Consider the following 20,047-nt stretch of genomic DNA (forward strand, 5'->3'; position numbering starts at 1 on the left):
CATGTGTTCATGGAGGAGAAGAGCATCTTAATGGCAAATCAGGATGAAGATGAAGATGAAGATGAAGATGGTGACCAAAGGTGGGTCATTCTGGTATCCATCATCATACGCAAGATCATTGCTCTCTTTAGAAAGCCCATGGAGTGGAGTGGTTTCATCATTGAGTTCCTACTCAACCTCATCTCACTTAATGGTGGCTTCCTTGGCCTCCTCATCAACCTTCTCTCAGGTATTATATTTATATTTTCATATTATATATATGCACTTTAATTGTTAAAGTTATAATATGGTGCATGGGGAGTGACAGGGAACGTTAGAATGCCAAGAAGAGGTTCAGAAACGTTCATGAGTGGCATTGGACATCTGGATTCACGTGTTAATCTTTACAAGAAGAGTGAAGAGACTTTTGAGATTGGAAGCAAAGCTTTGATGGATCTTTGCATGATGGCTTCTAAATTAGCTTATGAGAATGCCAATGTCGTCCATAACATTATAGTGAACCATTGGAAGGTCAGTCATTTCTATAACACTATTAAATGACTACTTAAAAAAATAAAAATAAAAATAAAACTTTTATTTTATTTTTTTTATATGCTTAGTAATTACTAATTAACACTTGTTACTAATAATCTTGAAATTCCAGATGCATTTTGTGGATTTCTATAATTGCTGGGATGGTAAGAACGCACACATATTTCTTTACACACGTATAATTGCTTATAATTAATATTGTTTTGTTTGTCCCATTAATTTGTTTCATATATATTTGTGTGTGTCAAAAGATTATCAGAAGGAAGAATCAACACAAGTGTTCATGTTATGTGACAAGGCAAAAGATGCTAGTCTGATACTGATAAGCTTCCGAGGAACTGAGCCTTTCGACGCAAATGATTGGTGCACTGATTTTGATTACTCATGGTATGAAATACCCAAAATGGGGAAAGTTCATATGGGTTTTCTGGAGGCTCTGGGATTGGGTAGCAGAGCTCAGGTCTCCACATTCCATGCAAATTTCCAACCAAAAGATCATGCTTGTGCATTGAAGGATGCTTCTCCAGATGATTATGATGATGAGAAGAAGATAACAGCATACTATGCAGTGAGGGAGAAGCTGAAAAGCTTGTTATCTGAGCACAAGAATGCAAAGTTCATTGTAACAGGGCACAGCTTAGGTGGTGCATTAGCAATCTTATTTCCAGCGGTGCTGTTGTTCCACAATGAAGAGGAGCTGATGAACAAGAGTTTCATGGGAGTGTACACATTTGGACAACCAAGGGTAGGTGATAAGCAGTTGGAAAAGTTCATGGATGCTCATGTATGCCATCCGGTGCCCAAGTATTTCAGGGTGGTCTATTGTAATGATCTGGTTCCCAGGTTGCCTTATGATGACAAGACCTTCTTGTACAAGCACTTTGGCCTCTGCCTTTACTATAACAGCTTCTACATTGAGCAGGTAAAAAGATCATTTTCTTTGCTTGTTTGTCTTTGGTTTCTTTTTATCTTTTCTAACTTGGTTCTTATATATATATATATATATTGTTGCATCGCCTGGTAATGAATGAAGAGGGTGGATGAGGAGCCCAATAGGAACTACTTTGGATTGAGATATCTGTTGCCATTGTACCTAAATGCAGTATGGGAACTGGCAAGGAGCTTGGTAATGGGATGTATCTATGGAGCAGAGTATAAGGAGACCTGGCCTTCAATCTTGCTCCGGATCTGGGGACTGGTAATGCCTGGTATTTCAGCACACAGCCCTACAAACTATATCAACAGTATAAGATTGGGAAGAGAAGACAATATTGCTCTTTGAACAAACACACATTTATATTGCCCATTTGCCCAGCTGTGTTCTGTTGTATACCTTCTGTGTCTATTTTCCCTGGAAATTTCAGGTGAACTTCACACTACTAACAAATAGAAATAAGAATTGAAAATTTACCTCCATAGTTTGTACAAAGGGGGTAGCCCTAGAGGATAAACCAAAAGGATGGGGAACTTTCGTAAATATAAAGTGTTTTAACTCTTGACTAAGCCATGCATGCATAACACAATCAATTAGGTACAAAAGAGTGATTGAGACATAACTGAAGATCATTTAAACCTAAAATTAGGATTCTAACCCACCATTTTGTGATGGCAAGGGGCAACAAACATGTTTTCATGGAGAAAAAGAAAAGAAAATTACATCCCAAGACAGCCATCAGCAAAATAGAAGGTGCAAATCAACATAGCAGGCCACCAAAATTTAAGCAAAGGGTGGCATGCAGACGATTTTTTTCAACTGAGCATACAAACCAGACATCACATTTGGCAAATGAAAGGAACTATATACAAATTGATGTACAATTGCCAAAAGGGGTAGTAATGCTCTGTTCTTGCTATTGCTGCTGTTGTTGCTGTCCACTCTGATTTGTAGGCTCAGTACGACGTCTTTTAAAATATTTTCTGTTGAAGGACTCAGCATGTTCTGGGAACTGAATCTTCACATAGTTCTCCATGCACTTGAGGTAGGAGAAATCCGTACTGGAGCCATCGGAAGAGACTACATATAAGCACCTGGAATCTTGAAAGTTCTTGTGCTTATCAACCTGAAATTAAGAAGCTGACATTATTCAAAGGGCATGCATCCCAAATGAATATATACCTACAGCTATTTCCTAATTGAACTAAACAAAACTAGGCAAATGTATTCATAACACAGCCATTGAGAAATAGTTTTACATTGATATACAGTGATAGCAATTAGGTTTCGAGCACATACCATCATGTAGTCAATTTCATCAGTAACTTTAGCATGTTTCTCAGGGTGGTGCTCAAAAACATTCTCTACAACAAATTTCTGATCATCAGCAGAAAGTCGACCACCATCACTGGAAACAAGGGCAGCAGACAAATCAACATGTCAGAAGCACAAATATCTACAAAAATTGACACAGGAAAACAACACAATTGCATAACTATGCCCTTAGCAAGACAGAAAAAGTAAAATGACCACAAAACAAAACTAATAAAATTTCCACAATTATATTAAAGCATGCACATCAACCAATCATATACTTAGAAAGCAGAATATGAAATTGTTATGAATATATAATAATGATTCAGGCACCTGGAGTCATGCAGAATTTTTCGAATCCTCTGCATAGTTGGCTCAACCTCAACAAGAATCTTTTCCTCTTCACATGTGAAAAAATCAGGTCGCCGCCCAGCGGAATTGAAGCTCCTGTTTGCATTCCAACCTTTTCGATCATCAAACCTGGTAGAATGGTTCTTTTGGTTTTTAGGCTCAGTGGCATTCGAAGAACCCCAACCAACTTTTGCTCGTGAGCCCCGCCCATTTTGTCCAGCTGAACCCCAGCCATCTTGTGCAGATTCTTTGGCTGAGGCCCATCCATCTTGCGCATTATCCATTGCAGGTACTTTACCTGACGCCCAGCCATCCTTTGAAGGTTCTTTTGCGGAGCCCCAGTCATCTTGAGCAGGATTTTTCCCTGCGCCCCAGTCACCTTGGGCAGGTTTTTTTTCAGTGACCCAGCCATCCTTTGAAGGCTGTTTTGCGGAGCCCCAGTCATCTTGAGCAGGATTTTTCCCTGCGCCCCAGTCACCTTGGGCAGGTTTTTTGTCAGTGACCCAGCCATCCTTTAAAGGCTCTTTTGCGGAGCCCCAGTCATCTTGAGCAGGATTTTTCCCTGCACCCCAGTCACCTTGGGCAGGTTTTTTGTCAGTGACCCACCCATCCTGTGAAGGTGATGAGTAAACAGAAGGTTCTTTGGCTGAGCCCAAATCATCTTGAGCAGGTTTTTTGGCCGAGTCCCAGTTACCTTGGGCAGGCTTTTTGCTGGAGACTCTCACTGAGCCCCAATCATCTTGAGTAGTGTCTTTTGCTGAGCCCCAATCACCTTGAGAAGAATTTTCTGCTGAACCCCAGTCATCTTGAGCAGATTTTTTAAACGAGCCCCCTTCATCTTGGGCGGGTTTTTTAATTGAGCCCCATTCATCTTGAGAGGATTCTTTCACTGAGCCCCATTCCTTTTGGGCGGATTTTTTCATTGAACCCCAGTTGTCTTGGGCAGGTTTTTTTAATGAGCCCCAGTCATTTTGGGCGGGCTTTTTGGAGGAGCCCCAATCATTTTGGGCGGGCTTTTTAGAGGAGCCCCAGTTGTCTTGAGGAGGTTTTGTGGCTGAACCCCACTCATTTTGAACAGGTTTCTTGGCTGAACCCCAATCATCTTGAGAAGATTTTGCGGCTGAGCCAATGCCATCTTGAGCAGGTTGTTTGGCTGAGCCCCGGTCATCTATTGCAGATATTTTAGTTGAGCCCCAGCCATCTTGTGCGGTTTCCTTGCCTGAGCCCCAGCTATTTTGTGCAGATTTTTCTAGTTGAACCCCAGCCATCCTCTGCAGATTCTTTAGCTGGGCCATGGCCATCTTGTGAACCATCCCATATGGATTCTTTGACTGAGCCACAACCATCTTGCACAGCATCCAGTGTGAATTGTTTGGTGGAAACCCAGGCTTCATTTGCAGGTTCTTTGGCTGAGGCCCTGCCATCATCTTTTGATTGCCAAGTTCCCCAAGCATCAGATTCATTGGAAATCTGTGTGTGTTTTTGGGCTCCTAAATTATCCCAAGAGAGTGAACCAGAAGCATTATCCCAGCTTGATTTACTAGCTCTTTCATTGTTTAGATCCAATTCTGAAATGTCATCAAAGGTAGGTTGTGCAAGGGCACCATCAGGCTCTGGAGATAAACATTCATCCCCTTCATCTTGATCAGCAAGGTTGTCAACCTCCACACCAAAAAATGTGCCACCAACCTCCTCACAAGTAGTTGTCCTCACCATTTCCAGAAAATCATAAACATTCTCTCCACAGTCACGGTCAGCCACCACCTAACAAAGCAATACAGAGATTAAATACCTCTGAACATATCTCCATTTAAAATTGAATATATGGTCAGTAGAAAAAAAAAAACCTGATGTTTGTCCCATATAATATCAAAAGAAGCACCAGTACCAAGTGCCACATGCCTACCCCATGAACATGAGGACACTATGCTAGAGAGTGTGTCAGTGTGAAGCTTCTCAGATGCTCTTTCAAAACATTTCATTGGGGTCTACAAAAATAAGACAATTGATAATTAGAAGACAATGATATCTAATTAAGGAAACCAACAAAATAATATGCTTTGGACATGTTTCTTACATATAATGTGGCTTCAGTAAAAGGGGCTTGCACTTTCAAAGAGCGAAATAGTGCCTTAAAGCCACCTGTACTGAAACCAATAAGACTTCCTGTGCATGTCATGTTATTTGCAACAAGAATCAAATGCTCTTTAAACACTCCTTTCGCAACCATCCTAATTGATGTTGATAGCCGCTGCAAACAAAAATAAAGTACAAGATAAATGTGTTTGAAGGGGCTGAAGTTTTTAGTTAAAGCCATACAAGATAAGTGCATGTAACAGCATTCTCCCTAAATTCTCATGATAATGATCTTCGATATCAAAGTAGATATGATTTATTTCGTATACAAGCATGAATGAGTAATCAGCCATGCTTACAATGTATTTTGTCTAAATGCCACGAAAGAATATTCTATGACCTAATCCAGAGGTCATATTCAACATTGTCCTCTAGTCACAAGCTTTCCTGATATATTGAGTTAATAGTACCACTACATGACAAAATCATTTGATAAAAAGTTCATCATAGTGTGAGAGGCTTAAAAAAAGTTTTGGGAGAACAACCAAAATTATATTATATACTCAAAGTATATTAACATATATAGACATGGGAATTTCAATAACTAATTTTATAAAGAGGCTAGCTCACCCGAACTGATTGGTCAAAAGCACAAGATATGCCAAGAAGTTCTTCAATTTGTTGGATGCCATACGGTATAGAACGACTAGTGTCTATGAGATGCATTACAGGCAAGCAAGCATCTAAAACAATCCTCCAGGCATCTCCATTTCGCCGAGCAGCATCTTGCTCAATGACTACTTCTATGGCCAATTCACCTTTTAAAGTAGACCTCGAATTTTTGACCCATGAATATGTGTCATGCCCAATCCAGACAATGTTAGCGACATGAACTCGAGGATCACCTGTAAGGACATGTCAAACCCTTTCTAATGATTGCAAGCAAATGATTACAGATGAATATCATTCACATCCTATCTACCATGTTAGATTTACCAAATCTGATTTTCCACATGGAAAACCAAAGAAAAGGAGAAAAAAAAAACACAGAGAGAAGATATCTCGAACCTTTAATGATTGTATCCAATAGAATAGGACATATGGCTTCGGCCAAAACATGTATTGCTTTTTCAAGGGGTAAGCTGTTTGGGTTTGGATCACAGTAGGAGAACTGCAGACATGGGAACTCAGAAAAGTTCTCATGATTTGTATGCTGGAAACTGCAACATTCACTGTAAAAACAGAAGGCACCTATATCACAAAACTTAACATATAGAATGAAGAAGCATCACATGGATGAAAACAAAAAAATATGGTAGCTTTGATTAGTGATTTGAACTTTGAAGAAGTAAGAGGTAATGCCAAAATGATACCCTTCCACATTATCCAGCCCAAAATGTGATCATGTCCAGAAAGACAACTAAATTTAAAGATTAACTACTTCAGAAAAATCTGCATCTAACTCTTTCACAATCACGTGAGGCATCTACTTGAGCAAAGTAACAACATCAGATTAAACTATTTTAGGAGTTAAAAGTCGATCTCAACCAAAATTTGAAATTCTCACCTCAAAATGCAAGCATAGTTCTTAAAATTGTCAAGAAGCCCAAAACATTACATCTCAGACTTTTGTTAGGATGATGGCATAAACCAACACCACAATTGCCATGATTAGATATTTGGACAACATCAGAAAAGCATTTAGAAAATGCCAAGTAGCAATTTAATTTCTCTATGGGTAAAAGCATTAAGCTACAGAATTAGCAGATAAATCTAGCAGCAAATCCGTGCCCACAACAAGCAAAAGATCCAGAACAACAATTAAGGATACAGAAGCTCAGTATTAGCACATGAGCAAGTTAAAATTACGCAGATGACAATCTACTATGTCTTGGTAACGGAAATGAGTCATGTTAAAAGATATTGAGCATCCACATAAGAATCTCTGTTGAACAGCCAAATATAGTGCTGATCATTTACAATTTACAGAATCTTCATGCAGCCTGGACAAAGAGCTGAAGCATTCAAGTTTACAAGTTCATGCACTATTCAAAAAATGATCGTCCCTTACAACAGCAAGATGCAGCAGGTGCTACCATTGCAAAAAATGTAGCACATAAAAAAGATATGTTCATCGTTGTTAAAGTAATAATGGGGCCAATCAAGCATTTAAACAATGAATCAAGGTAAGAAAGCATAACAGCTAAATTCATAGAAAAATATAATTTATACAACTTATAAAATGAAAACCCGCACCCCAACCCCCAGAATCCCAAAAGAAAAATAAAAAAAGAAAAAATTAATGCATAGGAAGATTATTCAGCTAAGAGCAAGATTATTTATTCATAAGATTATTTATGCATAATATGCATGGAAAAATTTTAACGAATCCATAAGACCAACATAAAAATCGTATATTAAATCACAGCAGCAATTTACCTTGATGACAAGGAAATTTTCCTGAAATAATGAGAAAGGTGGCCTTTCTTCTTAGCATAGCTAAAAACAACATCCTGACACTTCCGAAGAATCACATCGAGACTTTGGCTAAGCACATTTAACCGTGTCTGGTCAATCAGAAGTGACACTTTCAGAATATATTTTGCATCAAAAATTAGTTAATAACATGTAAAGTAGGACAGCCACAATAACTATGGAATGCACCTGATCAAGATGAATATGGCCAACAAGACCTGAAACTGGTTCCGGGTTGTTATCTAAAACAATATGCTTCTGATATCTGCAATAAAAAGTACATTGATTTCTCAAAAAAAGAAAAAGAAAAAGAAAAAAAATGAACATGAAATTACAGCCTTCTTGACAATAAGAAAGCCCTCTACTTGAGATTTGTATAAAATGTGAAAAAAGAAACCACACCAAGCAACCATGATAAGACAATATGGTATGGTAATCAGAACAATCTGACAAAGAGGTTCGATTTTTGCATACAACAAAGAAGAAAGAGACTATTTGCAACATGAGGTAACTTATAAGTTAAGGCAGATGAAAAATAAATTTTACTCCCTCTGTTACTATTTAATTGTCACTTTCTAGAAGATTTTGTCTTAATTTTTATTTGTCACTTTAAAAAACCAAGAAAGCACTAATCATTTTTTTTCCCAAATTTGCCCTTGTCTTCTCCAATAAAAGATCAAGCCACTACTTTTTTGAACTACGGGGAGTAAAAGACTTAAATGCATCAAGCAAACTGCATATCCTAACCAAGCCGATAGGGGCTCCAACTATTTTTTGCTTTTCATTTTCCAATGAAAAATTAATTACCATAGTTACTATCCATTATAGAAAAACTTACAAGTACAATTGCATTAGCAAATGAACACCCTCCATCAAGTTAAAAATTCTCTATTAAATGATAGAGAAAAACTAGGACAGTGCATTTAAAAATGAAGAGAGAGTATATTTGATGGGATAATAAAGTAAAGGGTAACTTGGAATAATAAGTGATATTTTTACAAAATTAAGACAATTAGCTAACTTTCTCAATAAATGAAACAGTTAAAAGTGAAAATTAAATAGTAACAGAGGGAGTATTTTAGAACCCCAAGCTGAAATACTTTAATATACCTTGACAGGTTTGAACATATTGGGCATGCAAATATAAAAAGTCATACATTTCCATATTTGGATTACAAGTATTCGTCTCAGCTTGCCATGAATTTTCAGGAAGAACTTGTTCACGAAATCAGAGCAGTCAAGGGTTATTCTATCAAATAGACCATTTAACAAATAGCAAACACTCAGTGAAAACTCAAAAGCCTATAGAACAAAAATGCCTTGACAATAAGAAGATATCATAAAAGAAGCATCTACTGAAATATTACTAATATACCATGAAGAAATGAACTTTAAAATTTTCACAAAAATATTAAAATTCCAATATAATTGCCTAACGATGTCCTTATTCAACAAATGTCAACTCATGTATATGATTTTCATCAAATTCCTCATGTTGAAAACAGATAGTTTGGCAAAATATTAGAATATTATCAAAATCCAAAAATAGTAGCAAGCACTTGGCCACATTTAGAAACTAACATAAACTAGCTAAGAGAAATTTCTAGGATAATATTTTTAAATTTTTAGGGTGTGGATGAAAACATAAACCTAAAGAACAAATAAAAACAGAAAAATTATTTACGTACTCAATTAAAAATTCAATTGCACAATCCTTCAAAGCTACTCTTTTTAAAGTACTCTGCACAGAAAATGCCGCATTTTCCTTGCAGAATTTCTTCCCACAGCGGCAGTCATTTAAATATAAGATTACCCGCCTATCGATGGTTCCATTCTTAAAACTGGCTTTGCATAAAAGTATCTCCTGTTATCCATATATAAATAAGTTATATTGCTTTAAAAAGAATTACAAACCAAAAGAAAATGAATTATGATAGACAAAGGAAGTGATTAGAGTAAACACCAATACCTTCATCAATTCCCACGAAGAGTTCGTGCTACGAGAAGAATCCAGTACCGCTTTATAAGCTGGATTGGATATTGCCGTTGCAGCTAAGACCCCAACAGGTTCACCAGCAGGTGAGATGGTTGAAAACTCTTCACTCAATCCATAGTCAAACTGGACAATAGAATTACTGCAGATATTACGAACAGTTCCATCATAGCAGACAATTACATCACGAAGAATGGCCATCAAATTCTTAAACAACGTTCCAGGTTCAGTTAGCCCCCGAGATGAACGAACGATAACCTCTCTCGAAGCAATAGAATGGACCAGCTCCTCAAAAGGATTTAAACCTCGAAAGAATGAGCTTTTGATTAATCCATAAGCTTCAGAAGGATGATCTGCTTTATCAGCAGAGTATTTATTCACAAAATGGACAAAAAGGTCTTCCACCAAACCCTTGGAGTACAGCTTCCCTCGATCAGAAATTTGGACGCCTAAAAGACCAATCTGCTCAACAACTTTCTGGATAGAAGAGTCACTTTTTGAGTCAACTAATTGGCCTAAAGCAGACGATTTACCAATGAAGTTGACAATTGGCAGTTTAATGATTTTTATATGATCTTCTACTTGCTTGTCCACCAGCTCATTATAAGTCCACCTCAGTTGATCTAACACTTTGGATATTTCTTGAGCTCTCTTTTCAAGATCTTTAACCACATCCATTGGAACATCAAAATCCCTCAGATCAAGAGAATACCCTTCCAAGGACAATGTTTCCATCAGTAAGGGCTGTATATGATTTAGAAAACAAAGAGCATCCTTTGGACTCTTATCAACAATTGATATTAAGATACTTTCTAACACCGTCTGCAGTAAATCTTTATCAAAGTCAAATTCCAAAATTTCACTGTTGCGGATAAGATGCCTCATTCCAGAAGAGTCAAAACAAGAAGGCAATGCACATTGCAGTATTTGAGTAACAGTCCAAAATGGACCATTATTATGAGCTTTAAGTAATGAAGGGGGTGGAAGCACTGAAGAAACAAACATCGCTAATTGTTGTGCAGTGGATTTTCTCAAATAAATTCTATTAAACATCAATTTCAAGCTTAACAATGAATCCTGAATTAGAGGTAGGTTCAGATTACCACTATGTGAACTCAACAACTGTTTATCCACACTAAAAAGCTCCTGTACTTCGGCTTTTGCAGCCAGAGATTGAGGGTAAAATATGTGGATACAATCACCATCAAAATCTGCCCCGAATGGAGCACAAACAAGCGGATTGATCTTTACTGTATTATCCTCATGTATGAAAACAGAAAAAGCTTGAAGCGAATGCTTATGAGTGCTTGGAGGTCTGTTAATAAAGACAATGTCACCATCCATGATCCTACGGTTGATAATCTGGCCAACCTTCAAACTGGTATGCCCTTTTGATCCCACAGAAATTGCATACGTTGATAAACCATCTCTATAAGTGACGCAGAGTCTATTATCAACTATTTGCTGTAAACGTGTTATATTATACTTGTTGACTCTTTCTTCAAAGGTGATCTTCTTGGCTACTTCGATTGGCAAACCAATTTCTCCAACTGCTATATATGGATCACCACAAATAACACTTCTAGATGAAAAACCTGATCCCTTACTTATAAACAGTGTTTTCATCTTCTCAAGCCATCTTTTTCCAGAGCACTCAGGATCAGAACCAACAGAAAATTTATTCTGAGTGATTTGCGGTGCCTTGAGGATAAAAGAGAAACAGATGAGTACTGAATAAAGAGAAAAGGAACAAGACAAACAGGAAGAAAATTGCATGTTAAATATGAGATTGAGGGTAAACTCTGATTTAAGGAGCATACAGAAAAACAAAAAACAAGAAAATGATGCAAATGATGGAAGAAAAAAAAAAAGAAATCTATCATTACAAATTCTTTCGTTAGCTTATCCATTTTACTTTCTTCATTATTACTTGCTTTAATTTTCTACTCTCCCACAATCAAAAAGCACCTTAATGCCATGGAAGTTTTTCATGGTAAAAACCCAAGCAGAAAAGCATCATCTCATGTATATATGTCAACAAAAAGCACAAAGCTGTTTATTTCACAAAGAATTTACCTTGGTGGTACCCCTAAGATGCATATATTGTGCAATTGATGACTGCAAATCATTGGACTCAACTTCATGGGACTCAAAATTGGGGACCCCAGACCTTGACCTCTTGATGAGTTCGTTCTTGTTAAGAACTCTTTTAAGCAGGGGGATGGATATGTCCTGTAAAGCAGGTATGAGCATGATCAATAACATAATCCCTCTGCACAAGGTGATTCAAATATAAATACATCATCAACATATCACAGAAGGCTTGGTGAAGTAGAAGTGATCACTCAAGAACCTACTGAAGACATAATGCTCTTCCCATCAGAAATTTCTGGCACATACAGACAATTAGGTGGTACAGGCAAATATTGAAGAATGAATCCCTCCTGTGGAAAGAAACCCTTTCCAGCCAACCTTTTTCTGGTTTCTTCTGGGACCTCTTTCAAAATTTTAAGAGCCTGAAAAGAGACAAACCAAAAATTTTACTGCAATCAGTGTGAGGAAAGTTTTCTGAAAAAAAGTCAACATAGAGAGTTGAGGGGCAAAGTTAACAGTCATAATTACTACTCATAAATATCTAAACCAACTCCATGAATTCTTTCAAATAGAAGCAAACTAAAATTTACCTCATACGGAAGCAATGGGCGACAGAAGGTATCACCGTACCGAAAACCAAATTTGTCCAAGAAATGCCAAAAGCCTTCTCGCAGCCTTGATTTGGATCGCACTTTTAGTTCCAAGCAAAAAGCACCATCTGTTGTCTTCACTTCTGTAATTGATATTGGTGGAATATCCTGAAATAAAGAGTGGGCATCCAAATAAAAATTGGCCAACATGAGCCAAAATCTTAAAAAATAATATCTTTAATTAGGCAATAATCAAATTACTAGAAGCTGATAAAGAAAAAATTTCTAACGGGTTAAACTGTCATTTGCAGTGGCAAAGACCTAAATTGAATGATGATCATATGAAAACAGTTTTAATTTCTCCAACAAAGAACAATATGAGAACCCCATAAATTATATGCTGACATTAGTTTTCCTTCATCCAAACAAAAAATTTAATTAATCAAAGACAAGCACATGATACATCAACAAGCTCTTGTGTCGTCAACCAGATTGAATTGGGTCAAACAGCAAATTTGATTAAACTTTCTGTTGCTCAGCATGCAAGACTTGCAAATTTTCTAGCATTTTGAAAATATATATCTCAATATAAAAAAGTGCTCAAAAAGTAGTTAAGATTTCCAATTAACATGCTTTGAGCATCACCGATTACATATACAGGGGAATATCACTGAAATACCAACTACATATTCAACCACAACAAGCATGATGATCAAAATAATGGTAAGGAATAAAGGACTCTTACAGAAATATATAAATATAAAAGCAAGACGATTGGAGAAATTAAGACAAGATAGTGACAAAAGAATTACCCGACAATAGAAGCATGATGTATTAGAGATTTTTTCTTTTCCAGTGCTATTTTTGACCTGATAATCAACAAACAGTATGAAAGCACCTACATTAAGTAAGAGTCAAGTAAAATGTACAGAGAAGCTAAAATTAAAATATCAGAAGATCCAATTGAAAGACTTCTTATTCAAAATCAAACAGAAAACAAAGCCTTAACACATAGAAGTACAAAGTAATCAGATCCCTATGTATTTTACTGGCTCCATGACCAACTTGTGCCTGAAGAACACATGATACCAAAAGTTTAAAACAAATTGCCTCCAACAAATAATAAATCAGAAGTTACTTATGCAACTTCAAATTTCACAGCACCAAAGATACCACTTGTATTAAATCAGAATAAAAAAAACAGACAAAAAATATGCCTGACAAATTTAAGAAAACCTGCAAACATGAGCTGTGTCTAAACTTAAATTATCCGATGACCCAATATTAAAACTAAGGTGTACTGTCCACCAATAAAAACCAAACAACAAATATAATCCAATTAAAATAAAGGCATTTCTCTCACAAGTGGAGGTAAGCAAATTAATATAGGATAACTAGGCGTATTGACAGTCATATCCGGTAAAGATCCATAACATACAAGAATCTCTGCATCTATACAGGATAATAATGGATGACTATGAAGCGAATTTAGATAAAAACAGCAGGAGAGATTATCCATGTGCTAAATACACCAATAAATTAATACATTAAATCCAAAGTTCCAAACCATATAGAATGTGGAAAAATATCTTAGTGAGGACGTCTACAAACCAGAAGCTTACTATGACAACCATACTGCTAACTTTTCTCCATTTAATCAATTCAACATACTAACATTGAAGGTTTGGCATGCAAAAATCAAATCTTTGGATTAGTGAAAATGAAAAAGGTAAACATATCAAATGCCTTTTGGAGAATCATAGTGGTCATACAATTACGCAAAAGTAAAGTAGCTGATTATTCTTTACTTAATATCGAATGAAACATTAGTTCCACTTGAACTTGTGACAGATTCAGCATGTATTCCTACATGTGAAAGAGGTCCTAACATCCATCGGTCATGACTAAAAAAGTACAAATCTATTGAGGGGTTCAATCCCAATCTGTTGCTTTAGAGCAGAAGTAATATATCATTAAATTATAACATTATGTTGCGACCAAATACATAGGTATGCAAGCAAATAGTAATAGGTGGGTAGGATAGGATTAGATTCATTCAATTTATTAAAACTATTAATAAGTATAATGAGGATGCATGGGAAGAAGCATGAATATAACATACAGAACAAACACTAATAAAACAGTGTCATGTGATTGGATACCTTTCCTTTCTTCACTCTCATGCACTTCAAACATATCAAGCTTAGTATATTTCTCAATTCAGTGATGTGGCAAGGATGATATATAGGTGTAATCAATGGTATATACCCAAAATGACCTGAATATTAACAAAAGCACAGAGTCAGTAATGAAAAGTACAGAAAGAAAACATCCATCTGATACAGCAGATACATAAAATTACAAGAATAGCTCTCATCAGACCTTCACACTGGCCATGTTCAGCAGTCCCACAAGATTCACATTTGCCAGATTCCAGAGGCAAACCAAGGAAAGGATTTGTAAGTTGACTCGGATGAGAAACTGGACTATCATTTATCGAGTATTGATGCTGCAAAATGAAAAGGCATAAGTAAATCATTGACTGACCAATCTCATCCAGAAAAAACAAGAAAGCAACTAGTACAGCACCAAGCGTCCATATGTCAGAGAGTATCCGACAAATGAAATAAATTTCACGGTACATGAAACGGGCTACACGTGGACATAGCCATAAATGTACAAACTACGGGAATATAACTCACAATGTTTTTAGATAGATGAAAATCATTGAACTTAGAATAAGGGATTTAAATCATATAAAATAAAATAAAATTTTAAATTCATGAAAATTTACAAAAATCACCAACGATCAAAAGATTAGATAAGAAAAGGATAGAAAAAGATTTTTTTTCTTTAAAAGATAAAAAGAATTTAGAAGATTGAGACTAGAAATTAAAGGTAAAATTAATGAAGGAAATAAGCAAAAACTAAGTCTCTTTTCTTTTGCTCAGATAAATAAAGTGGAGGAAGATAAATTATGATCATATGATCCAAAGGTGTTCCCCGTGTATTAGCACGAGTCGCCATCCTTAATGAAAATTTCCCTCATATCCACTTGTAGATATTCCAAAGGAATTTTCTCTCAAATCATCACGTGTAGGTATCCCTATGGAATTTTCAAAGATACATAAAATTTAGCAATGGCCTCATCGGTATCCTGTATTAAACAACTTGAGTTGGGCAATGCTACAAAGACCGTAGAAGAGGGAAAAAGTATTTAGCAGAAACTTGAAGTAATGATGCGTAGGAGCTTGGTTTATTTGGTTTTTAATAGAGCAATGTTGATTTATGTAGCTATTGCAAAATAGTAGGGACTAACAACTTGTTGTTGTAACAAAACCATAGATGAAAAGAAAGGAGTTTCCTATATGCTTGCAAACATAAGCTTAGTAAAAAGCATGCAAACACTAGGAAATGTTTTAAGAATGAACCACTTGGAATGGGTTCCTTTTAGACCAACATGTTAATAAGGAAACACTATACAATTTAACAGCCCAAACATAACCAAAAGGCAGCAGTCATGTCATTAGATAATTTACATTAGTATCTATCTCGCAGAAATACCATCAACTTTAAGTTCATTCTTTTTTAATTAATAAATCAATTTCATTCAAGATGAAATCCCATTCACGCATGATGCATCCAATTAAACAAGCAAAAACTTTCATAGTCACATGGGAGAATCATTATGTAATAGAAAACACAAAATGATATTTTAAGGAACAAGCAGCCCATTAGATTGTAGTAACCTAGCAAATGAAATAAAACCAGTTACATCAAAATTAGGTCACTATCAATAAATGGTGAAAAGATGAAGATTACAATTTCTCCAGCAGTAGCTAGGCTGAACTTGATTCTGCGAATGGATGCATCCAAGACAACTGGAGATGAAAGATCTGGCTCCATTTCTTCAACAATGCCCTACAAGTTGCATCTAAATCAAAAAAACAAAAGTAAAACCAAGGGTGAGATAATAGAGGAAAACATTAAACAGCCGACTTGTATCAATCCTTTCCATGCAACTCCGGTAAGATCCTGCATTTCGAAGCTTGTTAACGAAAAAAACATTCATAGATGGAAAAGAGCGACATGCAAGGAGAATCAAAAACATTCAACTAAAAAACCCTCCCGAAAACAAAACAAAATACAGCAACATTTCGGATTTCCGCGATGAAACATCCGAGAAAACACAATATCGATCCATCGCGATCGAGAACGAGAAAGAACAAGGAAAACGAAGAAGAAGATGAGAAAAAAGGCTAGGAGTGTCGAACCTAGCACAAGGAGGAGAAAGCGGAGGAGGGACTTCCCGTCCTTGGACCAGCCTCAGAGGAACTCCCAACCTAGGCGAAGGCGAAGCGAAGACGAAGAGGATGAAGAGAACCCTAAACCCTTGTATAGCTATTGGGCGGAGTTCCCACGAAGAAGAAAACAGTGTGAGAGAAAGAGAAAGAGAAGAGGAGGGAGGGAGCAAAGGCGTGAAATTAGAAAGAGATGTGAAGGATTTGGGGGTTTAGAGGTACCAAATGTGAGACGAACCTTACGCTCACCGACCGGTGTTAACAACTATTCATACAAAATGACTATATTACCCTTAAACACGATTTTGGTGGGCCTTTGCCCTTGCCCTCGGTTGGGTGGGTCCAATTGTCCAAAGTCCATTTGAAACCGTTCGAGTCCTTAAGCGGTATATTTGCCACGTGGCATCCGTCCGTTTGAGATGATATCGTGTACCGTATACTGTGGATTTATAGATGATCCAAAAGTTCAGTGGGGTGGGACCCTCTCGCCCTTGTTATTATTATTATTTCTTAATATTTTGTTTGTTGAAGTTGTTTTCTATTCAGCAAATCTTAATAAGTAGTTTTTAGAGAATTAAATGATAATGGAACTAGATTTCACTGAGAATTAATTAACAAGGAAATCCAGACAAATTCTACTTATCAATTTCTTTTTTTAATTTCCTTTTAAATTCTTATACTTTTTTATTTTTATTACTTTCTTTTACTATTGACACATATGATTACCCAAATTCAAATGTACTCAACATAACATAATCAACTAAACCAAAAATAGTTATAGTTTTTATCCCATTCTATAAAGTTTTATGTATTCAGACAATAAAATTGGAATGGAAGACAAAAGAACCAAATTTACATCCCATATAAGACAGACAACAGCAAATTTGTTCTCAAAATAAAAAATATAACTGTACATCATAAGTGCACACCCAACAGAGAGAGAGAGAGAGAGAGAGAGGGAAAGGTAAACAGGAAACAACTTCAAACTTACAGTGGTAAGTGGTAACTGGTAACATTCAAAGATTCCATGCAGTAATTAATTGGATGTGATTTTTTTTTTTATTTAATGGTATTTTTGATCATCACACAAACCTGGGTCTTTTGTAGGATGGAAAAGAGTCCTCTGTGTCTGAGTCTGAGTCTACATATATAACATCATCAACAGTGTTATGCTCCAAATTAACTGAAGAAGTTTCACCTGCAACTCTGCTTATTGAAATTGATTTTGTTATCATCATGAAAGCCTCTCTCTGGTTTTCTATAAATTCCTGCAGACGACGACCGTTTTCTTCAGTTTGTATTTGCAACTCCCTTAGTACCTGATCACAGGACAAACTGTTAAAGGCAGCAGCATTATAAGCATTAAATCAAACTATTTAGAGATTTTCAGGGGATACCGTGAGCTGGTAATGAAGCTCCTTTTGAAGCTCTAATTGCGCGTGTAGTGTTTCTGTTTCCTCCATCAACCTGTTCTTCGAAATGAATTATTGTGGTTAGCATTACTTAAATTTTTCATGTACCAAAAAGTTTTCGTCTAATTAAATAGTAACGAAGAATGTTTTACATTACAACGTAGAAATTGAATCATAGAACAATGAGATGCAGGTAGAGTAAGTATCAACATACAGTTTGTTGTGTCCGTTATAGTATTTTTCAGTCAGAGTCTTCTTCTTTCCTTCAGAGCAAGAAGTCCTCTGAGCTGAAAAATAGGATAGATTCGAAGGCATTGCCATAGAACTCTAATATCAAGAACAATTCATGTAAACTCTATAGATGAAAAAGAATACTAGTAGTCATTTTGTACCTTCTTGGAATTGTGCTTCCAACCTTGCAAGACGGTATTTCTGCAGAAAAAAATTAAAGGACAACAATTATTGGATTTGAATTTTGAGGTAAGAAATTGGCATTGGCTACACCTGCAAGTGGCTTTTAACTTGGCACATGGTTATCCCCTCTACACCCATTAAAATCAGAATGCTTTTAGGAGTTGCACCTGCATTGCAGAATGGTCTCAGTTGCAATTATGAATCATTTGCTGTTCATAAAATATCATTTGCATACTCACTGTCAGGACCTCCCAAATCTGCAACGGCTTGAACAAAAAGATCATGTAATGGTTGTGTCCATCGCATCCTCGTCTTGTTAGTGAATTCACTTCCTGACAATTTAGGTTGTTCCTCCAAAGATGGATGAGGTTGCAGACCCACTGAACATGTTTGAGTTTTGAATGGATTCACATCTGAACATGAAGCTCCAGAATTAGCAATGACATGGTCAATTGCCGGCTCAACATCAAAGTCATCAACTGAAATGTCCACATTATTATCCATTGCAGGCTCAACATCAAAGTCATGAACTGAAATGTCCACATTATTATCCATTGCAGGCTCAACAGCAAAGTCATCAACTGAGATGCTGACATTATTATCCATTGCAGGCTGAAGGTCAAAGTCATTAACTGAGACGTCTTCTTGAAACTCAAGGTCGAACTCATTGACGACATCAAACTGAGGAAGGACAGCATGTGTATCATGATCAAGTTGATGTTGTTCTTCGAATGGTGAAGCTGGAAAATCCAAACTCAAAGCTGCCAGATGATAATTAAGGGAGTCCCTCGATGGATTGCCGGCATGTTCATTGGATTCCAAAGCATCATCTTGCCAAGCAGTCGGCACAGGGAAATAATTGGAAGAGTGAGCCATGATCATAGCAAAACAAGTGATACTGGTGTGCTTGAACAGAAACCCATTATACACTAGTGATCAACTTTCAGCATCTCCAACAAGAATTGCTGAACAAATCAATGGTGCCAATGCTGAATTCTGAGATGAAAAATGCTGAACCTTAGGAAAGGAACTTGTGAATATACTAAGGCTAAGTGGCGACACGGCTTTTATATAGTGGACAAGAGGCCGGCTGAAAAGTAGACAATTTATTCAGCAATATCGGTTGAGTTTCCCGCGTTCTTCTTGTGAAGCTTTCACTGTTAATATATAGAACACCTGGTATGCTAATGTCATAAAATGAAAGTATGTATTTGCACTAGTATTTGATTCTTTTACGACTAAGAGAATATACTCCTAGCAACAATGGAGTGGATTAATGGAATATTATACTCCAACAAGCTTGATATTTTAGATGCCTCTCTGGTTTGTTGCTGTTGTTTTTACTTGGGTGACTGGAAAATTCATGCAAAGACTCAGAAATGTAGAAGATTACTAAAGCAACAGAGGATGCTTAGGCTGTTGTTCTTGTTGTTCTCCAGCATGTCCTTGTCTGAAGTGTTTCTGAAGGCAGCTTCAGAATTGACTGGTGAATTAAAAACAGAATGTCTTCAATACTAGATATTTCCTTGTAATTGCAGGTCTTTTCTGGTTTGCAGTAATTT

The 20,047-nt window shown here is 36.5% G+C and overlaps 3 protein-coding genes across 3 annotated transcripts; 1 reads left to right on the forward strand and 2 right to left on the reverse strand.

The window, feature by feature from the left end:
* LOC120282685 (triacylglycerol lipase OBL1-like) lies at positions 1–1,922 on the forward strand. The gene is made up of 5 exons (XM_039289532.1): positions 1–229; positions 308–510; positions 644–677; positions 783–1,453; positions 1,565–1,922. Exons 1-5 carry the CDS (start codon positions 10–12, stop codon positions 1,811–1,813), a joined length of 1,377 nt encoding a protein of 458 aa, XP_039145466.1. The 5' UTR covers positions 1–9; the 3' UTR covers positions 1,814–1,922.
* A 93-nt stretch (positions 1,923–2,015) lies between these two features.
* On the reverse strand, positions 2,016–16,823 carry LOC120282686 (DNA-directed RNA polymerase V subunit 1). Its single transcript, XM_039289533.1, is given in 20 exon segments — positions 2,016–2,591; positions 2,765–2,873; positions 3,113–4,497; positions 4,499–4,894; positions 4,978–5,118; positions 5,208–5,381; positions 5,837–6,111; positions 6,275–6,438; positions 7,646–7,773; positions 7,871–7,946; positions 9,370–9,545; positions 9,651–11,375; positions 11,751–11,906; positions 12,032–12,190; positions 12,359–12,526; positions 13,171–13,227; positions 14,521–14,636; positions 14,741–14,867; positions 16,181–16,292; positions 16,633–16,823. Coding segments are annotated over 19 exon segments (5,826 nt in total). The 5' UTR covers positions 16,265–16,292; positions 16,633–16,823; the 3' UTR covers positions 2,016–2,381.
* Positions 16,824–17,522: 699 nt separating this feature from the next.
* LOC120282621 (myb family transcription factor PHL6-like) lies at positions 17,523–19,607 on the reverse strand. Its single transcript, XM_039289456.1, has 6 exons — positions 18,725–19,607; positions 18,576–18,652; positions 18,464–18,503; positions 18,286–18,358; positions 18,057–18,126; positions 17,523–17,978 (listed from the first exon to the last, which is right to left on the reverse strand). The coding sequence occupies exons 1-6, from the start codon at positions 19,365–19,367 to the stop codon at positions 17,742–17,744; spliced, it is 1,140 nt and encodes a 379-aa protein (XP_039145390.1). The 5' UTR covers positions 19,368–19,607; the 3' UTR covers positions 17,523–17,741.
* Between the last annotated feature and the right edge of the window lie 440 nt (positions 19,608–20,047).

The sequence above is a fragment of the Dioscorea cayenensis genome, chromosome 18, assembly GCF_009730915.1.
Source record: "Dioscorea cayenensis subsp. rotundata cultivar TDr96_F1 chromosome 18, TDr96_F1_v2_PseudoChromosome.rev07_lg8_w22 25.fasta, whole genome shotgun sequence".
NCBI lineage: Eukaryota > Viridiplantae > Streptophyta > Magnoliopsida > Dioscoreales > Dioscoreaceae > Dioscorea > Dioscorea cayenensis.

Coding starts and splice junctions, on each gene's coding strand:
- LOC120282685 (XM_039289532.1), top strand. CDS start 10: ATGGAGGAGAAGAGCATCTTAATGGCAAATCAGGATGAAGATGAAGAT. Junction 230..307: donor CCTCATCAACCTTCTCTCAG/GTATTATATTTA, acceptor GGGGAGTGACAG/GGAACGTTAGAATGCCAAGA. Junction 511..643: donor TTATAGTGAACCATTGGAAG/GTCAGTCATTTC, acceptor TTGAAATTCCAG/ATGCATTTTGTGGATTTCTA.
- LOC120282621 (XM_039289456.1), bottom strand. CDS start 19,367: ATGATCATGGCTCACTCTTCCAATTATTTCCCTGTGCCGACTGCTTGG. Junction 18,653..18,724: donor AGATTTGGGAGGTCCTGACA/GTGAGTATGCAA, acceptor TCTGCAATGCAG/GTGCAACTCCTAAAAGCATT. Junction 18,504..18,575: donor AAGTTAAAAGCCACTTGCAG/GTGTAGCCAATG, acceptor TTTTTTCTGCAG/AAATACCGTCTTGCAAGGTT.